Here is a 21,860-nt window from a genome sequence, read left to right as displayed (position 1 = left end):
CATGCAAAAGTGGCAAATGTAAAATAAGTTGAAAACATATTTTGTCTTTATAATTCATTGTGGATAAACACTCCCGATGAGATTAGTTTATTATTTTTCATGTTTGCACGTTATATTAGGAGTAAGTTGAAAATCCAACTCTTTGAAACCCTTTTTTTTTTAAGTATAAGGAGAGGATTCGTGTCTCCATCGATCGAACTCTTTGAAATCCAATTAAAAGAAGTTCAAATGATGATAATAATGAGAAAAATTATAAAATTCTTTTTTAAATCCTGAAATTTTATAAAAAAAAAATTACAATTAGGAATATTTTATGCAATTGAACAACAAAATTCATTTATTTATGTACTTGTGGAAATGGATAATTGCGAACATGGAAACGACAATAATATCATACCAGAAACAGACTAATATGAATTTTTTTTTTCTTAAAAGAAACATATATATACATTTAATAAAGAAATTAGACATAATAATAATAATAATAATAATAATAATAATAATAATAAAAGAAGTGAGAGGAGTGCATTTTTGGCGGCAAACCCAAAAGTAAAACATTTCATCCCAAGCCAGTACAGAATCTGAAACCAACAAATAAGTACCAGAACAAAGAACCAACACAGCAAACCGTCTGTTATCAAAATTTACACATACATGAAATGAAAAGGGCAAAAAACGCGGTTCTTTTCAATAAACGATAGCGCAGTATCAGAAAGGAAACGAGAGTGAGAAAGCAATCTTGAGCGGAGTTTCATCTTCAAGCACTCCGTGATTACAGTAACCCCATCAACAAGAACAATGGTTGTTCTTTATCTTCTTCTTGCTTTCTTGACGAGCATTAATGGGCTCTTTGTACAAGAAAAGTCTTCTGTAATGGCAAATGGGTCGCATGTATCTGCTTTCTACATAATGGGTGACTCTTCTGTTGATTGTGGAGAGAACAATCCCTTGTACCCTTTCTTTCACCGCAATTTTTCTTTGGTTCCTTGTAGTGATTCCGATTCAATGCTTCTTCCTTATGTTCTTGGTACTCTCTCTCTCTCTGTATGTGTGTATAATGTACAATTCTATGTGCTTCTCTTTCTTGGTTTTTGTTTCCTTTTGCAAGCAATAGTTTAGGGCTATTTTGTTAAAACTGATGGAATTATTCTTGTAATTTGTTCAAATTGATCCAAGAAATGGAAACTTAGATTTTCGGGATTAAATCTTTCTCTTTCTTTTAATTCAATTTGTAACTCATACGGTTGCTTGCAATGTTTTCTGTTTTGTTTCTTTTTCTGTTTCATTCTGTTTTATTTGTTTAATAAAGGTTTATATGAGAAAAACTAGTTGCATTGAATCAGATAGAAGTAAAACTATTGGATTTTTTGCAGAATTGCATTTGGGTTGGAGGAGACATATGGTTCTTGTAGAAGTCAACAAGAGAATTTCTGATTTCTATGAGTTTGAGGTTTAGATGTAAATATATCATCATCTAAATGGCACAAAAATGACCAACTAGACAAATTAGCATATCTTTTTGCACTATCAAGCCTCTGACCGGGAATCTTTAGAACATGCAAGTCTGAATTTTGAAATGGCATAATGTTTAGGCATTGATTGAGTGTTAGATGTGAATATTTTGTGCAGTTTTTGCAGGTTTTAACTAGAGCTGCGCTTCTAGCAGTCAATTAATGTGATTTTATATGGCTGATGCAGCTAAAAAGATGGGCTTGTCAAATATCTCACCATTTTATGTTCAGAATGGGTCGATTGAAGTGCTAAGAAGCGGTTTGAATTATGGTTCAGCACATGCAACAATCATGAAACCTGGAAGTTTCCGTGAGCAGTCTCTCAGTGAGCAACTACGTCAAGTATTTGAAACCTTTCAATTGTTGCAGCTCCAGCTCAGTGAGGAAACTGCACAACAGTTTATCAAATCCTCTTTATTTTACCTGTCATTTGGCAGAGATGACTATCTCGATCTCTTTCTTAGCAATCCTTCTGGTATAATGCTCAAGTACAGTGGCCGAGAATTTGCTCAAATTCTGGCCAACCAGATGGTTCTTGCTATTAGGAGCCTCTATGATGCGAATGTGAGGAAGATCATATGCGTGGGGATATTGCCTTTGGGATGCACACCTCGAACGGCATGGGAATGGCATAATGCAACTACTGTTGTTGGTGTAAGGGGTTGTGTGCAAGAGGTGAATGAGCTAGTTTTGCAATACAACATAATAATCAATGAGCATATTATTGCGCTCAACAAGGAGTTTCCTGATGCTCAGATCATCTTCTGTGATGTCTACCAAGGAATCATGGAGATCATATCAAATCCAATACAATATGGTATGCAAACTTTTCATTGTCTTTGTTTTTAAAGAATGTAGCTTCCAAGTTTCAGAATTCTACAGAGTAATAACCTTTTTGAGGTTCTGCAAGTTCTAAGCAGAATTACACAGGAGAATTCTGACATCGGAGTTCACTTGTTTTACTAACTACACACTCTTGCTGATGATATGGTCATAAATTTATTTGGGGTCGGCTATATGAATCATTTGTTTCAAATACCGCTCTCATCAAGTTAATCGAGTCTTTTGTGTTTGAATGTGCACTTGGTAAAGTGTCTGATCCTGTTGGTCATAATTCATTGCTATTGCACCTTGTTTTGTTCCTGGGACTCTTTGGAAATGAGGGCCAGTTATAGAAATGATCATTATCCTTATGCGAAGTTAATATTACTGGTAGAGTATCAGAATTTACAATTATTTGCAGGATTTGAAGATGCGAAGAACGCTTGCTGTGGGCTTGGTCTGCACGGTGTGGCTATAGGTTGTCTTTCTGTAGAGATGTCCTGCAACCAACCTTCAGCTTATGTGTGGTGGGATCTCTATAACCCTTCAAAAGCAGTGAACTCTTTTCTTGCTGATGCTGCTTGGTCTGGCTACACCTTGTCTGGTATTTGCCATCCTATGACAGTCCAGGATCTGGTTCATGCACCAGTTGCATATCTGACTTGAGGCTAGACATGCTTCATCAAATTGTTGTCTTGCCCTTTTTAGCCGTTTTTTGTATGGTTAGAAATTTCTTTTCGTTAGAATTTTATCAAATTGAATATAAAATTCTTTGTTAGTATACCACTTTTTACTATAAAATTTGTGTTCATAATTCGTCTATTTATAAATACTGTCACATTTAGATTTTCAGGTCTCTTAAAGAAAACTATTCAATTTATCTAAGTTATAATAAATTATTATATCAATTGATTATAATATTCTTAATTTGTCTAAATTACAATAAATTATCGAGAAAGTGAAATGATCATTATTATTATATATAAAGGGTAAAAATGAAAAAAATAATTCATTATTTATAAAATCTGTCAAAATGTTTGGGAATATTGCTTGGAGAAATTAATGCATACAGTTAACAAAAACGACATTTGAACTATGATACGACACACAGTTCGAGAAAAAGAAAGTATGATAAGAAACTAAAATATTCAAATCCCACCATGCCACTTCCACAAAACCTAAAGCTATCACTTTCTTCATCTCCACTATCAGCACTCTCAGTCTTCTTGCTTCTCTCTCTGCTGCAATTTTCACTCTCTAAATCATGTCTCTAACACAAACCCAACATTTTAAACCAACCTTCTTGTGTCCTCTCAACACCAGAACAAACTCAAAACGACGTAATGTCACCATCGTTTCCTCTCTTTCAGGCAGGAAGCTACGCGCCGCTGTGATCGGAGGCGGTCCAGCTGGCTCTTCAGCTGCAGAATCACTTGCTGCCGGTGGAATCGAAACTTTCCTCTTCGAGAGAAGCACTTCCACTGCCAAGCCATGCGGCGGCGCCATTCCTCTTTGCATGATAGACGAGTTCTCTATCCCTCTCCACCTCATCGACCGTCACGTCACTCGGATGAAAATCATCTCTCCGTCTAATCTCACTGTCGATTTTGGCTCCAAAACTCTCAAGCCTCACGAATCCATCCCCATGCTCCGCCGCGAAGTACTGGACTCCTTCCTCCGGTCCCGCGCCCAATCCAACGGCGCTCAGTTAATCCCCGCTCTCGTCACACATCTAGAGGTCCCTTCTTCGTCAACCGAACCTTACATCATCCACCACACGATCAACAACACCAAACAAACCCTAGCCGTCGATGTAATCATCGGAGCAGACGGAGCCAACAGCAAAGTAGCCAAATCGATAAACGCCGGAAATTACACTTGTGCCATTGCATTTCAAGAGAGAATCAGACTCCCCGACGAGAAAATGGAGTACTATCAAAATCTCGCGGAGATGTACGTCGGCGATGACGTGTCACCCGATTTTTACGCGTGGGTATTTCCTAAATGCGACCACGTGGCAGTAGGAACTGGTACAGTTTGCGCAAAACCGGACATTAAACTATACCAAAAGGGAATTAGAGAAAGAGTAAGACAAAAGATAAACGGTGGAAAGGTGATCAAGGTGGAAGCGCATCCAATACCGGAGCACCCACGTCCTGTGAGAGTACGAGGACGGGTGGCACTGGTGGGAGACGCGGCGGGGTACGTGACGAAGTGCTCCGGCGAAGGGATATATTTTGCGGCGAAATCAGGAAGAATGTGCGGCGAGGCGATAGTGAAAGCATCAGAAGGAGGAGAGAAAAGGGTGAAAGAGGAAGATTTGAAAAGAGGGTATTTGAAAGAGTGGGATAAGAAATATTACAGTACTTTTAGGTTTTTGGATTTGTTGCAGAGGGTTTTCTATGGCTCTAATATGGCTAGAGAAGCATTGGTTGAGCTTTGTGGAGATGAGTATGTGCAGAGAATGACATTTGATAGCTATTTGTATAAGAAATTGGCTAATGGGGATAGATGGGAAGATGTGAAAATGGGTTTGAATACTATTGGGAGTTTGGTTAGGTGTAGGATTCTTGGTAGGGAGATGGAGGCTTTGAAAGTTTAGGCACTTGTATTGGTTCCATTTTTTTTTTCTTTTCCCTTTTTGTATTTTTATCCTAATTTGCAAGTTGAGTTTGAGGTTAATTGTGTCCTAAAAATTGATTTTAACAAAATTTTACTCCAAATTAGTTCTCAATTATTTCAAAGAAAAAAAAAGAAGTTTAGGATCAATTCAAGATAATGAATAATGTCTTTTTTTTCGGTTGAGGTTTCGGTGCAATAAAAAAAATAACTCACAAATATTAAATTAATAAATAATTTAATAATTTATAAATATTAAATTGATAAATAATTTTCATTTCGTATTATTTTTTAAAAATTTTCATGATTTGACTTGCATATAACTTAGAAATTTAGTTAACATAATTAAATTATAATTTTTACTTTATTTCTTTTAATATATCCTTGTGTTAATACCCATAAAAATTAAATGATCCATGTGAGATTGTTCTTAAAATTAATCAAATGTTTGACTAAATAGAATTTTATTAAAAGATTAAAAGTTTGATATATGATTTAATTAACAACAATATATTAATTTCACTATTATATTTATTGATAAAAAAATATATTAAATAAAGATAGAATAATAAATTTCAAATATTATTTATTTCTAACTAAATAAATATACAATATAACAAGTAAATATATATAAAATATCTAGGATGGATGAAAAGTGAAAGTAGGACACAAAAATTATTTGAAGGGAGAGATAATCAAATTAAAGTGATCAACAAGGGCGAAAAGATCAATAAAAACATTGTTTTATTATTAAGTAGAATAATATATTTAAAAAAGAATAAATACTGTAAATCTAAAGGAGGAGGCCAGCAAGATGGAGTTTAAATTTTTTTTTTTTTTTTTTTAAAAAAGAAATTTGAAAATCTACGTGAAAGATGGTTCATACAGTCATATTCTTAGTTGAACCTTCCCTCTCTTTCATTCCATAGCCACCATATATATCAATTTAACTCACTTCGTCTGAAAACCATAAACTCACAGAATGATCCAAATGTAAGTTCATACAACACTTAACCTAGAAAATCTCTGTCCTCTTTATTTATCCAAAATCCAAACAGAAGTACAACAATGGAGTCTTCAAGTCTCCTGTCCAGAGCTTCCACCACCTACTTCCCACCTCACCGAACTCAGCTACACCCTCGTATGCATTTACACTCCTTCTCTTCTTCTTCATACCCATCTTCTCAAAACCCTAACAACAAATCTCAAATCCATAAATGCTTTATCTTTTGCATCTCTTTCCTTTCCATTCCCTTTCTTTTCTACCTCTTTTCTACAGCTCGAAAGATTCACCATTCCTCCAAATTTGCCGAACCCAAATCCCAATTCTTCTCCGTCCTAATCGATTCGGGTCCGTTCGGGTCTCGTGTTCGAGTCTACGAGCTCTTGGCGGAGGGAAGCATGCCTTTCACCAATGGTCAAATGCCTTTGATTGCGGGGTCAATGAAAGTTCGACCCGGATTGGCCGGGTTTGTAGAGGATCCGAAAAATGCAGGTGGGTTGATTCATGGGTTGGTTGAGTTTGCTAAAGGAATAGTGCCTAAAAAGGAATGGGGAAATACTAAAGTGCAGTTATTGGCTAATGGTGAGGAAATGGAGGGCTTGGAGTTTAAGGTTAAAGAGATGATTATGGAGTCTTGTAGATTGGTCTTCAGAAAGTCTGGGTTTGCTTTTAAGGATGATTGGGCGAGAATTATTGAAGGTTTGTGGTTCTTTTTATTCGTTAATTACTTGGAAAGTTTTTATCTCTCTGTTTGTTAGTTTGATTGTTTGTTAAACAATATAATCATACTTTTCATATATATATATATATATATATATATATTCCAGTTTGGCAGTGATGCTTAAGTTTCATGATGTTTGACTATGTTGTGGCACTAGCTTTCTTTTTTTTTTTTTTTTTTTTTTTTTTTTTTTTTTTTTTTTTTTTTTGGGTACAAATGCGGTGCTTACTTGACATACTTGAATATGTTTGTTGATGTAAATGATTAAACGCCAATTGACAAGTAGGGTGCAGTTTCGAGTTATTTCTTGCATCTCCTAAAAAGCAGTTTTGAGTTCATTTCTTGTGATCCAGGATATTGACAAGGTGTATTCCTTTCAGGTCAGAATAATAGTGTCTGTAATTATAGTCTATAAACCTCTCTCGTTTTTGACTTGCAACCAAAGGATTTTATATATGTCCATTAAACAAGCTTTTATCATGTGTGATTGCCTCTACATCATCAGGCGGACTGCTGTTGTTTGCTTTAAGGCTACTAATGAGATGTTTGACATGTTAAAGGTTGCAGTTGAAACTCTAAAGTATTCCTTAGACCTTTGTTGTCAGAGGTTAGAAGCCCAAACTAGGTTGTTTGCTGCTACTAAGCTTCATAAGTTGCAAAATTTTAAAATGGAGTGCTTAGGGAGGTGTCTTTTGTAATGCTTTAGGGAATTACATTTGCCTTATTCATTGTTGTGGTAAACGAGCTTTTAAGTGGACTCATTAAGTTAAGAAGGAAAGGATGACCTGTCAGTTGTTATATCATAATAGCTAGCCCTAATTAGTTTAGTAGCTGGTAGCAGACCATGTGAATACATTAAATTGGTTTATTGTCATTATCTTCATTATGTTGCATGCTAAAATTACCACCCAAAAATAATTGTTATGTAGTTTATTGCAACAATTTAACCTTTGATTTTTTTTTTTTTTAACTTCTCTTTCCCTTTTCTTTTCTGGTATTAAAATAAGGATAGCAAAAGGTTTATATCTCATGCCTTGAATCTTTCTTCCCATGCACTAAATTCTATGTTATATTTTGATAATTACCATTATTGCAAAAGAAGGTGAATTGCCTTCACTTTAGACAATTTATGATGTGGTCATGTTGCAGATGGAGAAAAGGGTGTTTACACGTGGGTTGCTGTAAATTATGCTCTTGGAACCTTGGGAGGTGATCCTCGGGAAACCACTGGGATAGTTGAACTTGGTGGCACTTCTTTACAGGTTCTTTCCACTAAAAAGCTTTAACAAGAACCGTAAATTGTTGAATTCCATGCATCCAATATTACTTTGCACTCCATGCAACTTCAAATAGAAAATCTACTTGCCTCTTCCTTTTTAATATTTTCATCTCTACTTCCTTGAACTTCTGATGCTTGGATTCCGTATGCTCCTGCCACAATGTTTTAGTTTTTAGATGTACCAGCATCTTCCCTCCATTATCTACTTGAAAATTGAGTTGACAAAATTCAACTGCACATAACAAAATTTTGGTTTCTTTAAATTGTATTCTTTTCTGGCCTTCTTTGCCTCCTAATATCCTCCACTCAATTGCACGGAATTAATTTTATAACATCAGCACTAAATATTAATTGATGCACAGGGATTTACTATGGAGCATCATACCTATATGTATTTGCTATTGCCTTTTGGATGTATGCTATCTTAAATTCGAATTTAAACTGTATAACTGACATATGCAGGCTACATTTGCTTCCACAGAAGTATCAAAAAGGCAAACTTTACGAATGATCAAATTGGATGGAGTTACTTACAATCTTCAGACATCAAGCTTTCCAAAATTTGGTCAGGTGTTTCTCATGTATATTCCTGTGCTACCTCATGTCCAATATCTTTCCAATCTTTCTGATCAATATTGAAATTTTTGCTTAGACACCAATTTGCATTTGTGCTGCAAATAACAGTTTAAAGTTTCTTCTGCTTCTACTATTGCTTGACTGCAAGAAATGGTATCATGATGTGATTCATGATATGCCATTCTATTATTGAACTTGAGATTTCTCATTGTAAATCTTACATTAAAAGTTATATTTTCTTCCCGTGCTTTTTGGAGTGAATTTGTGACTTCACTTATGTAAACCTGCTTGCACTCACAAGCCTCTCTAAGTTAAGTGATATGGAGTATGAAGTGTTATATAAGGACCAAAGGACAGTTATCAACATGAGATGGATCCCAAATATAATAGAGATGTGTGTGGACCCTGAATTTTTCTTTTTTTCTTTTAATTATTATTATAAGATCTCCTTCTTTTGTGTATTTCTAGTTAATCAACTTTTGCGAGATAAAATATGATCAATTAATCATGTCACTTGTACAATGTACATTCGGAACCATTAATGATTTCATAAGAAGAAAGTTGAGAATTCAACACAGAGATCTTATTGGACAAGTATTTTAATCTATTCAAGTCATTTAGTTATTTGCAATCAGTAGTTCAGGAGTTAAATCTTTTTGCTACATTTGTTTGTTGTCATGAATAGACTGCAATAATTTGCACTTTATTATTCAACTGAATTGTTCCTTATTTAATAATTGAATACTTGAAGACTTGTGTTGTGTGGATTGCACTGAAATCATATGCTATATACAATCATCAAAATATATACAGAGTTCACCATTATCAAAATTAAAGTCTGGGGAAAAAAATGAACAGTGAATCCAATTTTCTCAAAAATCAAAAAGCAGACTTTTGGGATGTCAAAGTTGTTAATCTTCTTTACAAATTGCTAAGTTTGATGAAGTTCACCAATTAATGAATGTAAAGTTATTAGTGGTATGGATGTGTGTATTTATTACCATCAAATTCTTTTTTATTTTAATGAGTTAAGGCCAAAGGACAACACCCACCATGTCGTGTTTTATTTATGCTATTTTTTCATGTCAGGGAAGTATTTGATAATGTCTTTCTGTTTGAATGCTCCATTGTATTCTCTGCAACTAATTTGTATTATATTGTTCTGTTTCTAAATATTAATATTTATAATATTGTGGAGGGTCCTTAATCAAGCAATAGCCATTGTTCTTTTGTAGGATGCTGCATGGGAATCTTTGCAAGAGCTGCACAATTCTAGAGAATTAATCTCCTGTGAGTTCCATGTTGACATTTTCTTTGCCAATACAGTAGGATGGAGGTGGAGTTGATAGGCTATGAATTAGGAAAGCATGCACTGTCATGGTTGAATAACTTTTTCACTTTTTCTAGTAGCATACTTATTTATTTCATCACTTTGGTTATCCCTTGTAACATTACTTTGCCTTATTTGCTACGGGTGGTTTTACATATCAGTTGCATATCTAGGCAAAATTTGATGGCATGCTTAGCGAATGTTTTAACATCGATTCAAATTGATATCCTTTAGCTTTTCTAACTGTTACAAGTACCGGTAAAATGATCTTGCAGCACCTGATAGGGAGGGATCATTAGGTAACCCTTGCCTTCCCAAAGGATATGAGTCAGCATTCAATGTTAGCTATTCGGAACTTCTCTTTTCCCATCCAGCTGGAAACTTTACTGAATGCAGACTTGAAGCTTTGACATTATTGAAGAGTAAAGAAGGTAGCAGTTTATGATCCTAAGTTTTCATGAGTTTTTGAACTTTTTGTTGTTGTATAATTCATTGTTTCCTTTGACTTGTGTTTGATGAGGACTTTCCAAAGTTTCTCCAGTTAATTGTCTTTCTGCAACTGTATCTGGAATTCACAATTGAAAATAATATTAAAATTATGCATATTATGTGTTGTATCATCATAGTTCAGAGGCTAAGAGAATTCTTGTTATTTTATCTTCCTATACAAATAGTACTCCTTTATGCTAATACTAGAATATAGAGAGTTGAAATGAAAGAAGAGAGGAGAACAAGGTGTCATTTAGTAGGACAAAATGAATATACTGCAGTAGAATCAAATGAATTTTTAATTTGTTTAAAAAACGTGAACTAAAGATGAATTTGATCATTACATTACATTCTAATTACATCATACCATACATAGGCCAAGTGTCTTACAGCTGCTTGGTAGGTGAGAATGGGTGCGTTAGACATTAATGGTCCATAATGATTGTATTGTCTCATACTGGTTGTTGGCACTGTGATCATATGACATCTGGATCATAATATTGAGTTTCTCGAGTATAAATTTTATTATTCCTGAGTGTCTTATCATCTGCATCACTCCCTTAACATTCTATCTCTGTGCAAGTGATAGTACATGCTAGCAAGTTGTTCTTCTAATACTAATATTGTAGTGTAGATGTCTTCTCTCACCACAATGAACCTCTTGATTTTTCTTTAAAGCTATTGAGAAATGTTGATTCTTGAATTCCTGAGAAAATATTTGTAGCAACAAATTCATTTTTATGTTGTCTTTTCTGCAGAGAAGTGCTTACGTCCACCATGTAAAATTGCACCGTTTTTCTTCTCAGAGATACAAAGCAAGCTTGTTTCTCAAGAAACCTTGTTCTATACTTCTGAGGTTTGTACATAGAGATAAAAGTTGAAATTTAAGGCTAATATTTCAAGTCATGAAATTTAATTTATTTTATCCATGGGCTACACATACCTATCATAAGATGCCTTGCTGTTTCTTGAAGTGAATGGTTAGCTTCTTGACAAAGGAGATGCATAAAACTTCACTAAAGTTGATACTTATGGGTCCTTTGCTCAACAATTACTAGATTTCTTATGTAAGATGCTTAAGTGTTGTCTTTTAAAGGAAGGATATAAATATAAATATTAAGGAAGCAATGATACAGGTGCAATTATCTGAATCCATTGATAAATGAACCAGCTGAAAAGGGGAAAAAGGAATAAGAAAGAAAGAGAGAAATGGAAAAGAGAAACTTCATGTCTAAATATGTAGTTTCTTTGTCTAAAAACCATCTGCTTATGCAAGATAGCCTAAAAACCACAATCCAGCGTCCAAAGGAACATCAGACAAGATCACAATATCCTTTGTTTGAACTTTATGTGAGGGAATTGAAGCAATTAGTCAAGCTAAACTGGACTGTAATGTACGGCATCAAAGTTTTAGCCCCCAATCTTGCAAATTAATTCGTGTTTTAGAGCTTGTAGGTGTTCTACATTGTTTCTTTGTCCTGTAATTGGCTATTCTAACTTTTCCTCTTTTTATCTCTAATTATTGAACATTCTACAGTTTTTTGGTCTGGTTCCTAGGACTACTTTATCTGAATTGGAGTCAGCTGGGCAACATTATTGTGAAGGTGATTGGAATAACCTGAAAAATCAACATCTTGGCATGGATGATTTGGATTTGTTGAGATATTGTTTCTCTTCTGCATACATGGTAGCACTGTTGCATGACAGCCTTGGAATTCCAATGGATGATAAAAGGTATTGTTGCTCTCTTTGCAAATTATGCATTTGGCTGTCATCTTTTTCACAAACGTGCATGTAAATCACAGTGACCTGGTTAGTAAACCTACATGTAAATCATAGCTGTCTTTGTAGTTTTCTATGCTCCGAAGAAGATCACCATATAGTGGAAAAAGTAGATCAATTGGTCGTGTTAAAAATTTTAGTTCCATTCAAGAAATTCATTCTGCTTACGAGGAAAACAGTGATCCATTATCATCCATTGAGTCTATCATTTCATGTTGATTTGTGGACGAAAATATGTTTTGGATGGAATGACTTGGTATGTCCTTTATAATAAAAAGTATATAGACATGCATGGTTGAACCCTGTCGTATTAGGCTGGTTTTTCTGCTTATGTTAGTCATCTCTTTTCTGAATGCGTAGCGTAGATATGCATTTGCATGTCCATTGTTATAGCACAAATTTTCTAGTTTCTCTATTGTCAAGCTTAAAGTTGAGGTCTTGAAGAAAACATTTTTCTTATGTATTCTATCTTTGGTATCCATCCATCACATGGACACGAGAAACAGATGTCTATTTTTGTTATGGTTTCTTAATTATTTTCCAGGAGAAAAGTTTTGCTAATTAAATTTATACTAACGAAGTCGCTTTTTTTCACAGAATTGGTTTTGCGAACCATACTAGCTCTCACCTTGATTGGACTCTCGGAGCTTTCATTCTCGAATCAACACTGGAGCCCCTTGATACAGAAATTGATAACCTGGACCAAATTGTTGGAAATGAGTGGGTGACGTATTTCTCATTGTTAGCTTTTCTTTTAATAGCTTTGCTTGCTGTATTTTTTGTGCTGCAATGGCGAAAACCACAGTTAAAAACAATATATGATCTAGAAAAGGGACACTACATTGTCACAAGGGTACCCGGGTAAATTTTGTCTATCACCCGACATTCTTGTTCATGTGAGAATAATCTGTAAATTTTTGTTGTATCTTTATGGATTCAAGCTGCAGATTTTTTTTCTTTCTTTTCAAGAAAATATAGTGCATTCATTTAAGAACAGAAACTTGGTACACTTGCAGTGGATGCTGTTCTGTGCAAATACCACTTCAATTGCAGATTCTCCAGTGTATAATATTAACGATTTTGATTGGTATAAATGAATTTGAATTATATAATTCATTTATAAAATGATAGAATTTGGTTTAGTAATCTTAAATTTCATAAAATTTAGGTCAATAGTTAATTATCATTTAAAAAAAAATCTCACTCTTTATTACTAATTTTTATTAGATTTGCTTAATATATAACATGAATGCTGGATTTCTTAATTTAGGTTTTGTCAGGCAATAGTTTTTCATATAACGTTTATTATTTACAGTTTTTCAGAGCATATTTTATATTAATGTTTAAAATTTGAGAGAGCGGATTATGAAACATTATTTCTTTTAATATTTGATGAACACTAGTAAAATAGCAGAAGCTGGCAAATAGAACAGTTAATAGCTAATTTTACCGAACAGGCTTTAGGCATGATAGGAACTCTTAAATTGAAGGCATGCCATGCGATTGAGATATTTCACCATTAATGCCAAATAGATTACATTACAGGGCCTGAACTTGTGTATGAAAGATGGCAATAATTACCCCATTTCATGTGTTTGTTTCTATTGAAAGTGAAGCATGCAGATGGAACCACCAATAGGGCTAGCACTATGATTTTATGAATTTAGGTTCATTACATGCCTGGCCGATTAAAATGAAGTTGTCGGCTGATGATTTGCAACCTACTAACAATTTTCTAGTACTGGCCGTCGCACAAGCGGAAGCACACTTCCAGGAAGAACTGAACCACAGGCTTCCGGTAAGAGGAATAGCTATTGGAGAATTTGATATTGATACTGAAAAACTATATAGGTTTCTACTTCTAAAGAGTATGGGTCAATTTATAGTCTTTGGGTGGGGTCCTGTTTTGACGGATAAGAAATTCGATGTGAATGATCAATTGGCCATGCATTGGAGTGATGATACCTTGTTTTTCAAGGTATTCAAACATATTAATAACTCGTAATAGAAGATAGTATGTTTCTGAATATCTGCTCCTTTTTTGTTTTTCTTAAGTTCCAAAACTATGTCATTTTATCATTTGAACACAATGTTTAATTTGTTTTTCCTAATATACCGACATTTAATTTAGTTTTACAAAACAAACTCATGTCATGAGCCACTAATAGATCTGGCGTAGCATTACTATTAATAAATGAATTAGATAGTGATGACAGTTCTTGGAATACTGAACCCTTCAAGGGTATTATGAAACTTTTGTCAGCAAAAAAGGACAGATGTTCAGGAACAGAGAGAGTACACTGCAATGTCTCATCTACCTATGTATTCTCTTTAAAAAAACAAGATCACAAAACATTATAATTATGTGCTCACCTCTGCTTACTTATCATCCTATTTTATGTAACGTGCTTATAATCCAATAATTTCAAAACCACACATTCACAAAGAATATGTATGGATCACAGGCAACAAGTGCATTATGTAACTCTGAGTTTAGCTTCAACGTTTTGGCAAAAAATCTTGATTTATATCTATCTTTAACATTTTACATAGAAAGTAGAACAGTGGAAAAGAGAAGAGAGTGTATTATCATCTGCAGTTTCAATAGTAGTATATTTATCCATGTTCTCAACCACAAACTGTGGTAAAACCAAATGCCTCTTCCATTTGTTATTGGAAGTAGAAGAGCAATATCAAGCTAAAATTCTCTATCTTAAGATGAAAACTATGAAAAACTCTTCAACCTACATCACGATCGCCAATTTGTTTTGTACTCTGGATAGAGAAAATAACAGACCTAAAACTGGAACTGCATTTGGGAAGTGTACCCAAGAGCTTCTAGGTGAGCAGCCATGGCTTTGTTCATTGGTGGAGGCCCACACCTTAATATCTATAGAAGGACAATCAACGTTTGTCATGGAAGAGAGATAGAGAGAGAGATGAAATTCCGAAAGTTACCTGAACATCTGGTGCAGGTGCAGGGCAGTGCTTTTCAATCATTTCTTTGGATACAAATCCTATGCCACCATCCCATCCTTCAGGAGGCTGAAGAAAGCATTTTGTTATTAATATGCACATCATATCGAACATAATCCTTAGAGACAATGACAATATTAGGATGTACGATATGAACATTCAAAATAAAGGTAATTTTTCATAAGAAACTGTTTTTATCAAATACTTCATGATCATTTTAAGAAATTGAGCCGAAATAATTCATGGGAAAGGAAGAATTGCAGATTTACAATAGAAAAGGGACAAAGTAAGTGTTTATAAACGTACCTGATTCAGAACATAATAGACACTGAAGCGGTTAGGAAAATTATTAGCAAGGTTATCCAGCTCTTCCTAAAAACAGAAAACCAAAACAAAGTTATGATTTTTTTTTCCCACATTTTGTGCAAAGCATATGATTATATTTCATTTCATGAATCCATTTAACTCTTTTAATCATCTCTTCTTTTACAGAAATTTGCTTCTCTTCTGCCTCTTACGATGTAAAGTAACAGCACATTTCTCGTCCAAATATTATGCTTTAATGTTTTACATTTAAATATTGTCTCATATTTCACATTGAACAAATTCGTATAACTTAGTAGCTACACATCTATTTTTCCAAAACAATAAAGAATCAGCAGGAAGTCTTTAGTTCTCAGATATGACATTCCTCAACAGAACGTACAAAAGACAAAATGGAGATAGGGAGAGAAAAAGAGGGATTTACCTTCAAAAGAATGTCTTCGTATGTGACATTGGCATAAATAAGATGTATGTTTGTCTTGTCATTGGGATTTTCTAGGATAGCCCTAGTAACCTGACCAAAAAGAGACATAAAAGTAGTCCTTAAGTAAAAAGGATGACTGTGTATAACTGGAAAATAAAAGGCCCATTTTCAAAATTCATACTTGGAACATTGGAGTTATCCCAGTACCTCCAGCAAGCATCCCAAAAACTCTAACTTGGTTGGGTTGATACTTGAAACGCCCCTAGAAACATCACATATTCAGCCATTGCACGAGTTTTTTGAAGAGACTGATCAACTGTAAATTTAAAACTTTTCCAAGACTAGAATAACCAACAACCAGAAGTCTTAAAAACCTCCTACTTATTGTAAATTTGATTAAAGCAAATGCATCGATATGGCTCACCAAACAAATATGGGATTGAGGTTTAGTGGGGTTAAACTTATATGGAACCACAATAATTAGCATTGACCAAAGTGCAATTGGGAAAACAAATGGTATTTAAAAGTTCAAAGGTATTTAGTAATATGAGAGATGAAACTGCTTATAGCTTCATTCAAACACAAGCTGCTACAAAAGAACCACATATTTTAGATCATGCAAACATATGCTGCTACAAAAGAACCACAAACGTATTTTAGATAGCTTGATTGCTTCCTAGTTGATCAAGCTAACATGATACAACATGGTTTTCATAATATTTCACTTTGACTCACCAATGAGAAATTAGAATGTGATAGAACTTAGCCGAGACTGATGAGGTTTCTACAGCTATTTGGTTGAAAAAAAAAGGACACAAAAAAAGAGTGGCAATCAAATTTTTATGGCACTGAGGAATTACTCCAGTAAGTTGCAAATCAAATTTCTAAGGGAAAAAGTCAAACAGCATATAAGGAAGTCCAATGACAATGACATGACTCAATGAAGGAAATAGTTTTACCTTAGGTCCCTTCACGGCCAAGTAATCACCTTCTCGCATCTCCCTGAAGTGGTGGGACATCCTTCCTTGTGGATACATCTATATATTTGAAATTATAAAATAAGGACACCAGAAGGAACTGTGCCACAACCAAATGAAATATGCAAAAACAAAACTATAAAATGAATTGACCTTTATAACTAGTTCGAAGTATCCAAGATCAGAATCCAAAGTTGTGGGGGTATACGGCTTGGCAACTTCTTCACCAAGACTGTCTTTTCCTCTGTTGAGAAAATGGAATTTACTAATTATGGTATTGGCATGATAGAGCATCTAAATTATTAACAGCATACAAATTACAGAATAGAGGAACAGGCATTGTTATATCCTGGAGAAGTTCAAAACAAGGCAAGCCAAAAACCAAACCTGCAGCTCATATGTTGTCCAATTGGTAGTCCCAAAACTGAAGTTGGTGTGGGAAGAGCAAATTTAAACTTAGCAACATTGTGGCTGAGTTGGGTGCGCTTAACAAGTTTGAATTCCTTGAAGTTTTGAGGGTCCAAGCAACCTATAAACGCATGTGAAATTATTATTGAAGTTGCAAAGCAGCCAGGCAAGAAATCTCTGATCTATATCAGAAGATTTAAGATTTAGGCGTGTCTAGTAGCAAGATAAAAATATGAAAACAGAAACTTAAATGTTTGAATAGAAACCATAAGTTCATAACCTGGGATTTGGATAGCTAATATCTAGAAAAAGATTCATCAAATATTACATTTAAAAAGAGAGATGGAAAAGAGTAGACCTTTGGGTTTCTTGGAGGTGATATAGAGATAATAGGCGGTGCCGGCGCCAATGGCAAATAGTGCGACGGCGATGCTTATCATCTCCGCCTTGTGAGAATGTAAACTCTCCATTTCTGCAACACAGAGATAGAAACGTTTCGGTACCAGTCTTTCCCTTCTCTTTTTCTATGCCTTTGTATGTACACGCCTTTGACCTTTTGGCGGATTCAATTCCACTCTATGACACTAGCACTGTTCATACGAGTTCACAAGCACCCTTAAACTGTATGCCGCAGACAATAATAGCGCCTCTCGAAATTCAGATAATAATAATAATAATAATAATAAATATATAAAATTTTAAGGAAATATGAATTTGTTTTTGCTTTAAAAAAAAAAAAATACTAGGTATGTTAACTAAGTGCTGCCCGACGGTCTTTACCCACTCGGGTACTCTTTTTTTTTTTTTTTTTTTTTTTTTTTTTTTTTTTTTGAAGAGTATATGATAAATATATTTAATTAATTTATGAACAATATATAAATTACAATGGTACTCTTTTTTTTAAGTAAAATTTTACCATACAAATATAAATATTGTTTTGATTTCTAATAACAAATTAATATGAAATACAAATATTATTTAAAATATAATTAACAATTATAACATAATAACCATTGAAAAATGAATTATAAAAAATAAAAGTTATAAAAAAACATTAGCTAAAGTTAAAGAAATATTTGTATAATTAAGGATTATAACCTCATTAATTTCATCTACCTCTTTATTCCCATTATCCCATAGCAAAGTATTTTCTATACATAGAGAAAAGTAAATAACATAGAAACTCACTATTAAATTTTGGAGAATAACTTGAATAGACTCAATTTTTGGCCTATCCATCAACTAAATTAATGAAAGATAATTTTTTTTTGAAACAATAGTATTTCTTATCAATAAAAATTAAGTGAAAAAAATATTTTTATTTTTATTAATTTGGTGTGGATTTAGAGGTATGTAAATGGCTGGTTCAGTACTAAACCTAACTGTAAAAATTGAAAATAGATAATTTTCTTTGAAATCAAACCAAATTGAAGTTCAAAAACTGAACCAAACCGGTCAATTCGTTTGGATATACATTGATTTGATTTTATTCATAAAATAAGTGTTTTATAATAACCTATCCAAAGATCAAAGATTGGAAAGTATAAATGGTTGAAAACCGAAGCCAAAACTGAAAACCAAAATCCGAAAATAATTCGATTTGATTCAATTTTCAGTTATTCCCCGATGGCTCACAAACCACGTATAGACAAGTTTTATCCTCAATTTTGTTGCTTAGAAAAAACTCACCTTTCATCTATCTGTCCACACTTTCATTTGTCTCCTTGTAAGCCAATTGGTGAATCCTTCCTGAAGTCCCCACATTCCCTGTTATGCATAGGAACACAGCAGAGCTATCACTTTCCACTAAGAGCTATCCTAGCTATCTCCAAACTTGCAGCCAACTTTAGACCCTCAAAGCACGACCCAAAGCTCAGCAGAAGGCATAGAACATGTCCCCATCTTAATAATAAACCAGCTTCTAATAATCTAAATCATGGAGGGGACCAAACAATCCACCTCTTGAGCACATGTCTTCTGATTTCTTCAAAGGGTTTTGTATCTTATTCTTTAATTTGACTTTAATTTCTTTATGTCTTCTTCATCAAGTTTTCAGCTTCAACTGTGGTGCCTTTATCTTCAAGAATATTATCTTCAGCCTTTGAAATGGACATGCATAAACAACTAGAAGTTGAAAGAATATATGCCTTTCTATGGATCTTTAGGGTTGCAGCTAGCTATAAATAGATACCAAGCTGGGCCAAGTTAAATCATATATACAAGATGAACTGAGGAAGGGAAGCTTAACATGAGAAGTAGAAACATTTAGTGGAGCCAAGAGTGATTTGCTCAATGATCTTCGCCATGAGTTTGTTAATCTACCTAGCAACTCGTGTTTAGATTCTGGGCAAGTCATCTCTTGACCCCTCACTGTCTCTTTCTTCACATGCTAAGCCTTCTTTCTCCTTCATTATCGATCCTTCTTCTTGTTAAATTGAGAGATTTTAAGCTCATTCTCTAATAATCTAAGGTAAGATGAATCTTTAACCAGCAAGTTCTTCATTGTCAGGCTTTGATGAAACAATCTCTAACTCTAATTGGAGATGTTCCACTTTAAACTTCCTACTTGATTACTGTGCTTCTATGATGCAAGAAGCTTCTAGACATGGCGTTTGCCATTTCGGAAACGTTCCTACGTGTCAATTTTTCTATATAAAATACCGTTTTATCTGTATAAAATTATATTTTAAATATTGTTGTCCATATAGTTTCTGCATTTTTACATTTCTTTGTTTCCGTTTTCGTGCAACATTTGTGCTTCACTGAGTTCCTAGGTTAGGTGCATGCATGGAATTCATCTTTCTTGAAAGTATTCTTATGCATAGATACCAGTTCTCCAAGATAAAAGATTGATTGCCAGGAAGAATATATTGTCTTCTAATGACATGATTATCTGTTTATTGTTTTATTATTATTTTGCTGCTGCTGCTGCTGTATCTTAATGGCGGAGCTTTGGGTCCTCTTTCTTGTTGGGAAATAATGTTTTTGAAGAGCCTCCTCAAGGGATTTGCAGCTTTCTTCTTCATGACATTGTTGCATTAATTGTGCTCCAAGCTCGTCGTGATCAGGTCTAATTTTTCAGTAATTTTTTTTTTTTAAAACAAGAGTTGCTATATACACTGTGAAGCTTATTTAGAGCAGACTACTTTTGCTTCAGCCACTAGACTATTTTTTATAAAACGTTTAATTTTTTACGAAATACTATCTTTAACCATCCAAAAACTAGTTCAAAATGTTACTGAATACGTTAAAAAATAGCGTCAAAAGGCTAAAAATTATTTTAAAAACTATTGCTTAACAATTTCATCGATTTTTCAATAAAGATGTCACCCTCATTTTTGTCCATCTAATTAATCTAATCTTATCCTACTAATTTTTTTTTTCCATTCTCATTTCTTAGGTATAGAATTTTACAGTAGGAATTATATGATTTTCAAATATAGTCAACTATTAACAAATGTATTGACTTTTTTTGCAAGATACATAGAATAAAATCAACTAATCTAGCACATTAGAGTCACTGGCAATGAAGTAAACATCTATGAAATGCCTTATTATATACATATTCTTATAATTTTCAATGTATGACTTTTTTTTTTTTTTTAAAGGCTCTTATTTTTATCTCTTAAATATATATTTATTTTATATGCATAAATTAAAATAAAAACACAAATATTTTTTTCAAATTGAAAAACGGAGAAGATATAAATTATATAAATTAAGCCAATATTGTGTGGTGCAGTAGATCTTCTCATTTATGAGGGGATTAAGAGGTATAAGGTTCGAGATATTTTAATTACAAGAGCTTTGTATAAGTTTTTATTTATTGAAAAAAATGAAGGATCACCCATGTTATTTTTGGTCCTTTAAGCCTCCTAATAAATCAAGAAAATTATATAAACTAGTTTTTCTATAACGTGCGTTGCACATTCTTTATTATTAACTATTGTAAAGATTTATTTATTTATTTATAATATTAAGTAATATAGTATCAAATTGAAATATTAATTTATTTACATGTGAAAGAACAAAAACAAAGGGTAAGTACTACAAAATAACTTATCACTAATATTATTAATTTATAATTTTAAACATATATTTTTAAAATAATTATACTTACCAAATAAACCGATGATGATATGATGTTGATGTATGTAAATATTATAATTTTCTAGCTAAATATATCTCAGTAGCTTTTATATTTTAGTATTGTGATTTCGTAATAATTTTTTTGTCACTTTTGTGATCTTTCTACTTTTTTGTAAAAAAGAAAAAAAAATAAAAATTTATGCAGTTAATAATTTTATGAAAATAAGAATGAAATAGAAAAACATTAAAGAAAAGCACTAATTAAAGTAAAAAAATTTATGTAAAAACATAATAAACATCAAGAATAAATAATGAAAGAAAAATTTAAAGATCTCATAGAACAAAAGTCAAGTTTTAAATTGTTTTTAAATATTATTTTCACATAGTATTTTTTATTAGCAAAATCAATTATACATGATTTTTTATAAAATTAGTACTCGTGATAAAATTACAAAATTTTTTTAAAAATTGATTTAAAACAGGCAAAATAAAATTTATAATAAAATTGCAAAAAAAAATTTTAGAGTTTA

The 21,860-nt window shown here is 33.2% G+C and overlaps 4 protein-coding genes across 5 annotated transcripts; 3 read left to right on the top strand and 1 right to left on the bottom strand.

The window, feature by feature from the left end:
- The first annotated feature begins 591 nt into the window (after window positions 1-591).
- Window positions 592-3,116, top strand: LOC105629409 (GDSL esterase/lipase At1g71250). Its single transcript, XM_012211001.4, has 3 exons — window positions 592-1,027; window positions 1,699-2,328; window positions 2,755-3,116. Exons 1-3 carry the CDS (start codon window positions 799-801, stop codon window positions 2,997-2,999), a joined length of 1,104 nt encoding a protein of 367 aa, XP_012066391.1. The 5' UTR covers window positions 592-798; the 3' UTR covers window positions 3,000-3,116.
- Window positions 3,117-3,480: 364 nt separating this feature from the next.
- Window positions 3,481-5,015, top strand: LOC105629331 (geranylgeranyl diphosphate reductase, chloroplastic). The gene has a single exon (XM_012210902.4). It carries the CDS (start codon window positions 3,598-3,600, stop codon window positions 4,933-4,935), a length of 1,338 nt encoding a protein of 445 aa, XP_012066292.1. The 5' UTR covers window positions 3,481-3,597; the 3' UTR covers window positions 4,936-5,015.
- A 794-nt stretch (window positions 5,016-5,809) lies between these two features.
- LOC105629332 (putative apyrase 6) lies at window positions 5,810-13,093 on the top strand. Of its 2 annotated transcripts, XM_012210903.4 has the most exons (8): window positions 5,816-6,654; window positions 7,826-7,938; window positions 8,418-8,525; window positions 9,767-9,821; window positions 10,137-10,292; window positions 11,109-11,206; window positions 11,888-12,084; window positions 12,730-13,093. In XM_012210903.4, the coding sequence occupies exons 1-8, from the start codon at window positions 6,021-6,023 to the stop codon at window positions 12,995-12,997; spliced, it is 1,629 nt and encodes a 542-aa protein (XP_012066293.1). In that variant the 5' UTR covers window positions 5,816-6,020; the 3' UTR covers window positions 12,998-13,093. The 2 variants fall into 2 exon arrangements, with proteins under 2 accessions (XP_089582855.1, XP_012066293.1); XM_089726729.1 differs by lacking the exon at window positions 12,730-13,093 and having other exon boundaries at window positions 5,810-6,654; window positions 11,908-12,055.
- Window positions 13,094-14,637: 1,544 nt separating this feature from the next.
- Window positions 14,638-17,839, bottom strand: LOC105629333 (NADH--cytochrome b5 reductase 1). The gene is made up of 9 exons (XM_012210904.4): window positions 17,600-17,839; window positions 17,221-17,362; window positions 16,987-17,077; window positions 16,816-16,893; window positions 16,038-16,118; window positions 15,857-15,946; window positions 15,415-15,480; window positions 15,091-15,177; window positions 14,638-15,022 (listed from the first exon to the last, which is right to left on the bottom strand). The coding sequence occupies exons 1-9, from the start codon at window positions 17,709-17,711 to the stop codon at window positions 14,930-14,932; spliced, it is 840 nt and encodes a 279-aa protein (XP_012066294.1). The 5' UTR covers window positions 17,712-17,839; the 3' UTR covers window positions 14,638-14,929.
- Between the last annotated feature and the right edge of the window lie 4,021 nt (window positions 17,840-21,860).

This window comes from Jatropha curcas, chromosome 1 (assembly GCF_041381405.1).
Source record: "Jatropha curcas cultivar XTBG-Jc1 chromosome 1, XTBG_Jcur_1.0, whole genome shotgun sequence".
Taxonomy (NCBI): domain Eukaryota; kingdom Viridiplantae; phylum Streptophyta; class Magnoliopsida; order Malpighiales; family Euphorbiaceae; genus Jatropha; species Jatropha curcas.
The sequence above is the reverse complement of the archived record's forward strand: the minus strand, read 5'-3'. Positions and strand labels throughout refer to the sequence as shown.

What these genes read in the sequence shown, in the direction of transcription:
- LOC105629331 (XM_012210902.4), top strand. Translation starts at nt 3,598, where the DNA reads ATGTCTCTAACACAAACCCAACATTTTAAACCAACCTTCTTGTGTCCT.
- LOC105629333 (XM_012210904.4), bottom strand. Translation starts at nt 17,711, where the DNA reads ATGGAGAGTTTACATTCTCACAAGGCGGAGATGATAAGCATCGCCGTC. An exon ending in ACTTCGAACTAGTTATAAAG is followed by an intron (nt 16,894 to 16,986) that starts GTCAATTCATTT and finishes TCAAATATATAG; the next exon opens with ATGTATCCACAAGGAAGGAT. An exon ending in GGATAACTCCAATGTTCCAA is followed by an intron (nt 15,947 to 16,037) that starts GTATGAATTTTG and finishes CTTTTTGGTCAG; the next exon opens with GTTACTAGGGCTATCCTAGA.
- LOC105629332 (XM_012210903.4), top strand. Translation starts at nt 6,021, where the DNA reads ATGGAGTCTTCAAGTCTCCTGTCCAGAGCTTCCACCACCTACTTCCCA. An exon ending in GCTTTCCAAAATTTGGTCAG is followed by an intron (nt 8,526 to 9,766) that starts GTGTTTCTCATG and finishes GTTCTTTTGTAG; the next exon opens with GATGCTGCATGGGAATCTTT. An exon ending in CCTTGTTCTATACTTCTGAG is followed by an intron (nt 11,207 to 11,887) that starts GTTTGTACATAG and finishes AACATTCTACAG; the next exon opens with TTTTTTGGTCTGGTTCCTAG.
- LOC105629409 (XM_012211001.4), top strand. Translation starts at nt 799, where the DNA reads ATGGTTGTTCTTTATCTTCTTCTTGCTTTCTTGACGAGCATTAATGGG. An exon ending in GCTTCTTCCTTATGTTCTTG is followed by an intron (nt 1,028 to 1,698) that starts GTACTCTCTCTC and finishes TGGCTGATGCAG; the next exon opens with CTAAAAAGATGGGCTTGTCA. An exon ending in ATCAAATCCAATACAATATG is followed by an intron (nt 2,329 to 2,754) that starts GTATGCAAACTT and finishes AATTATTTGCAG; the next exon opens with GATTTGAAGATGCGAAGAAC.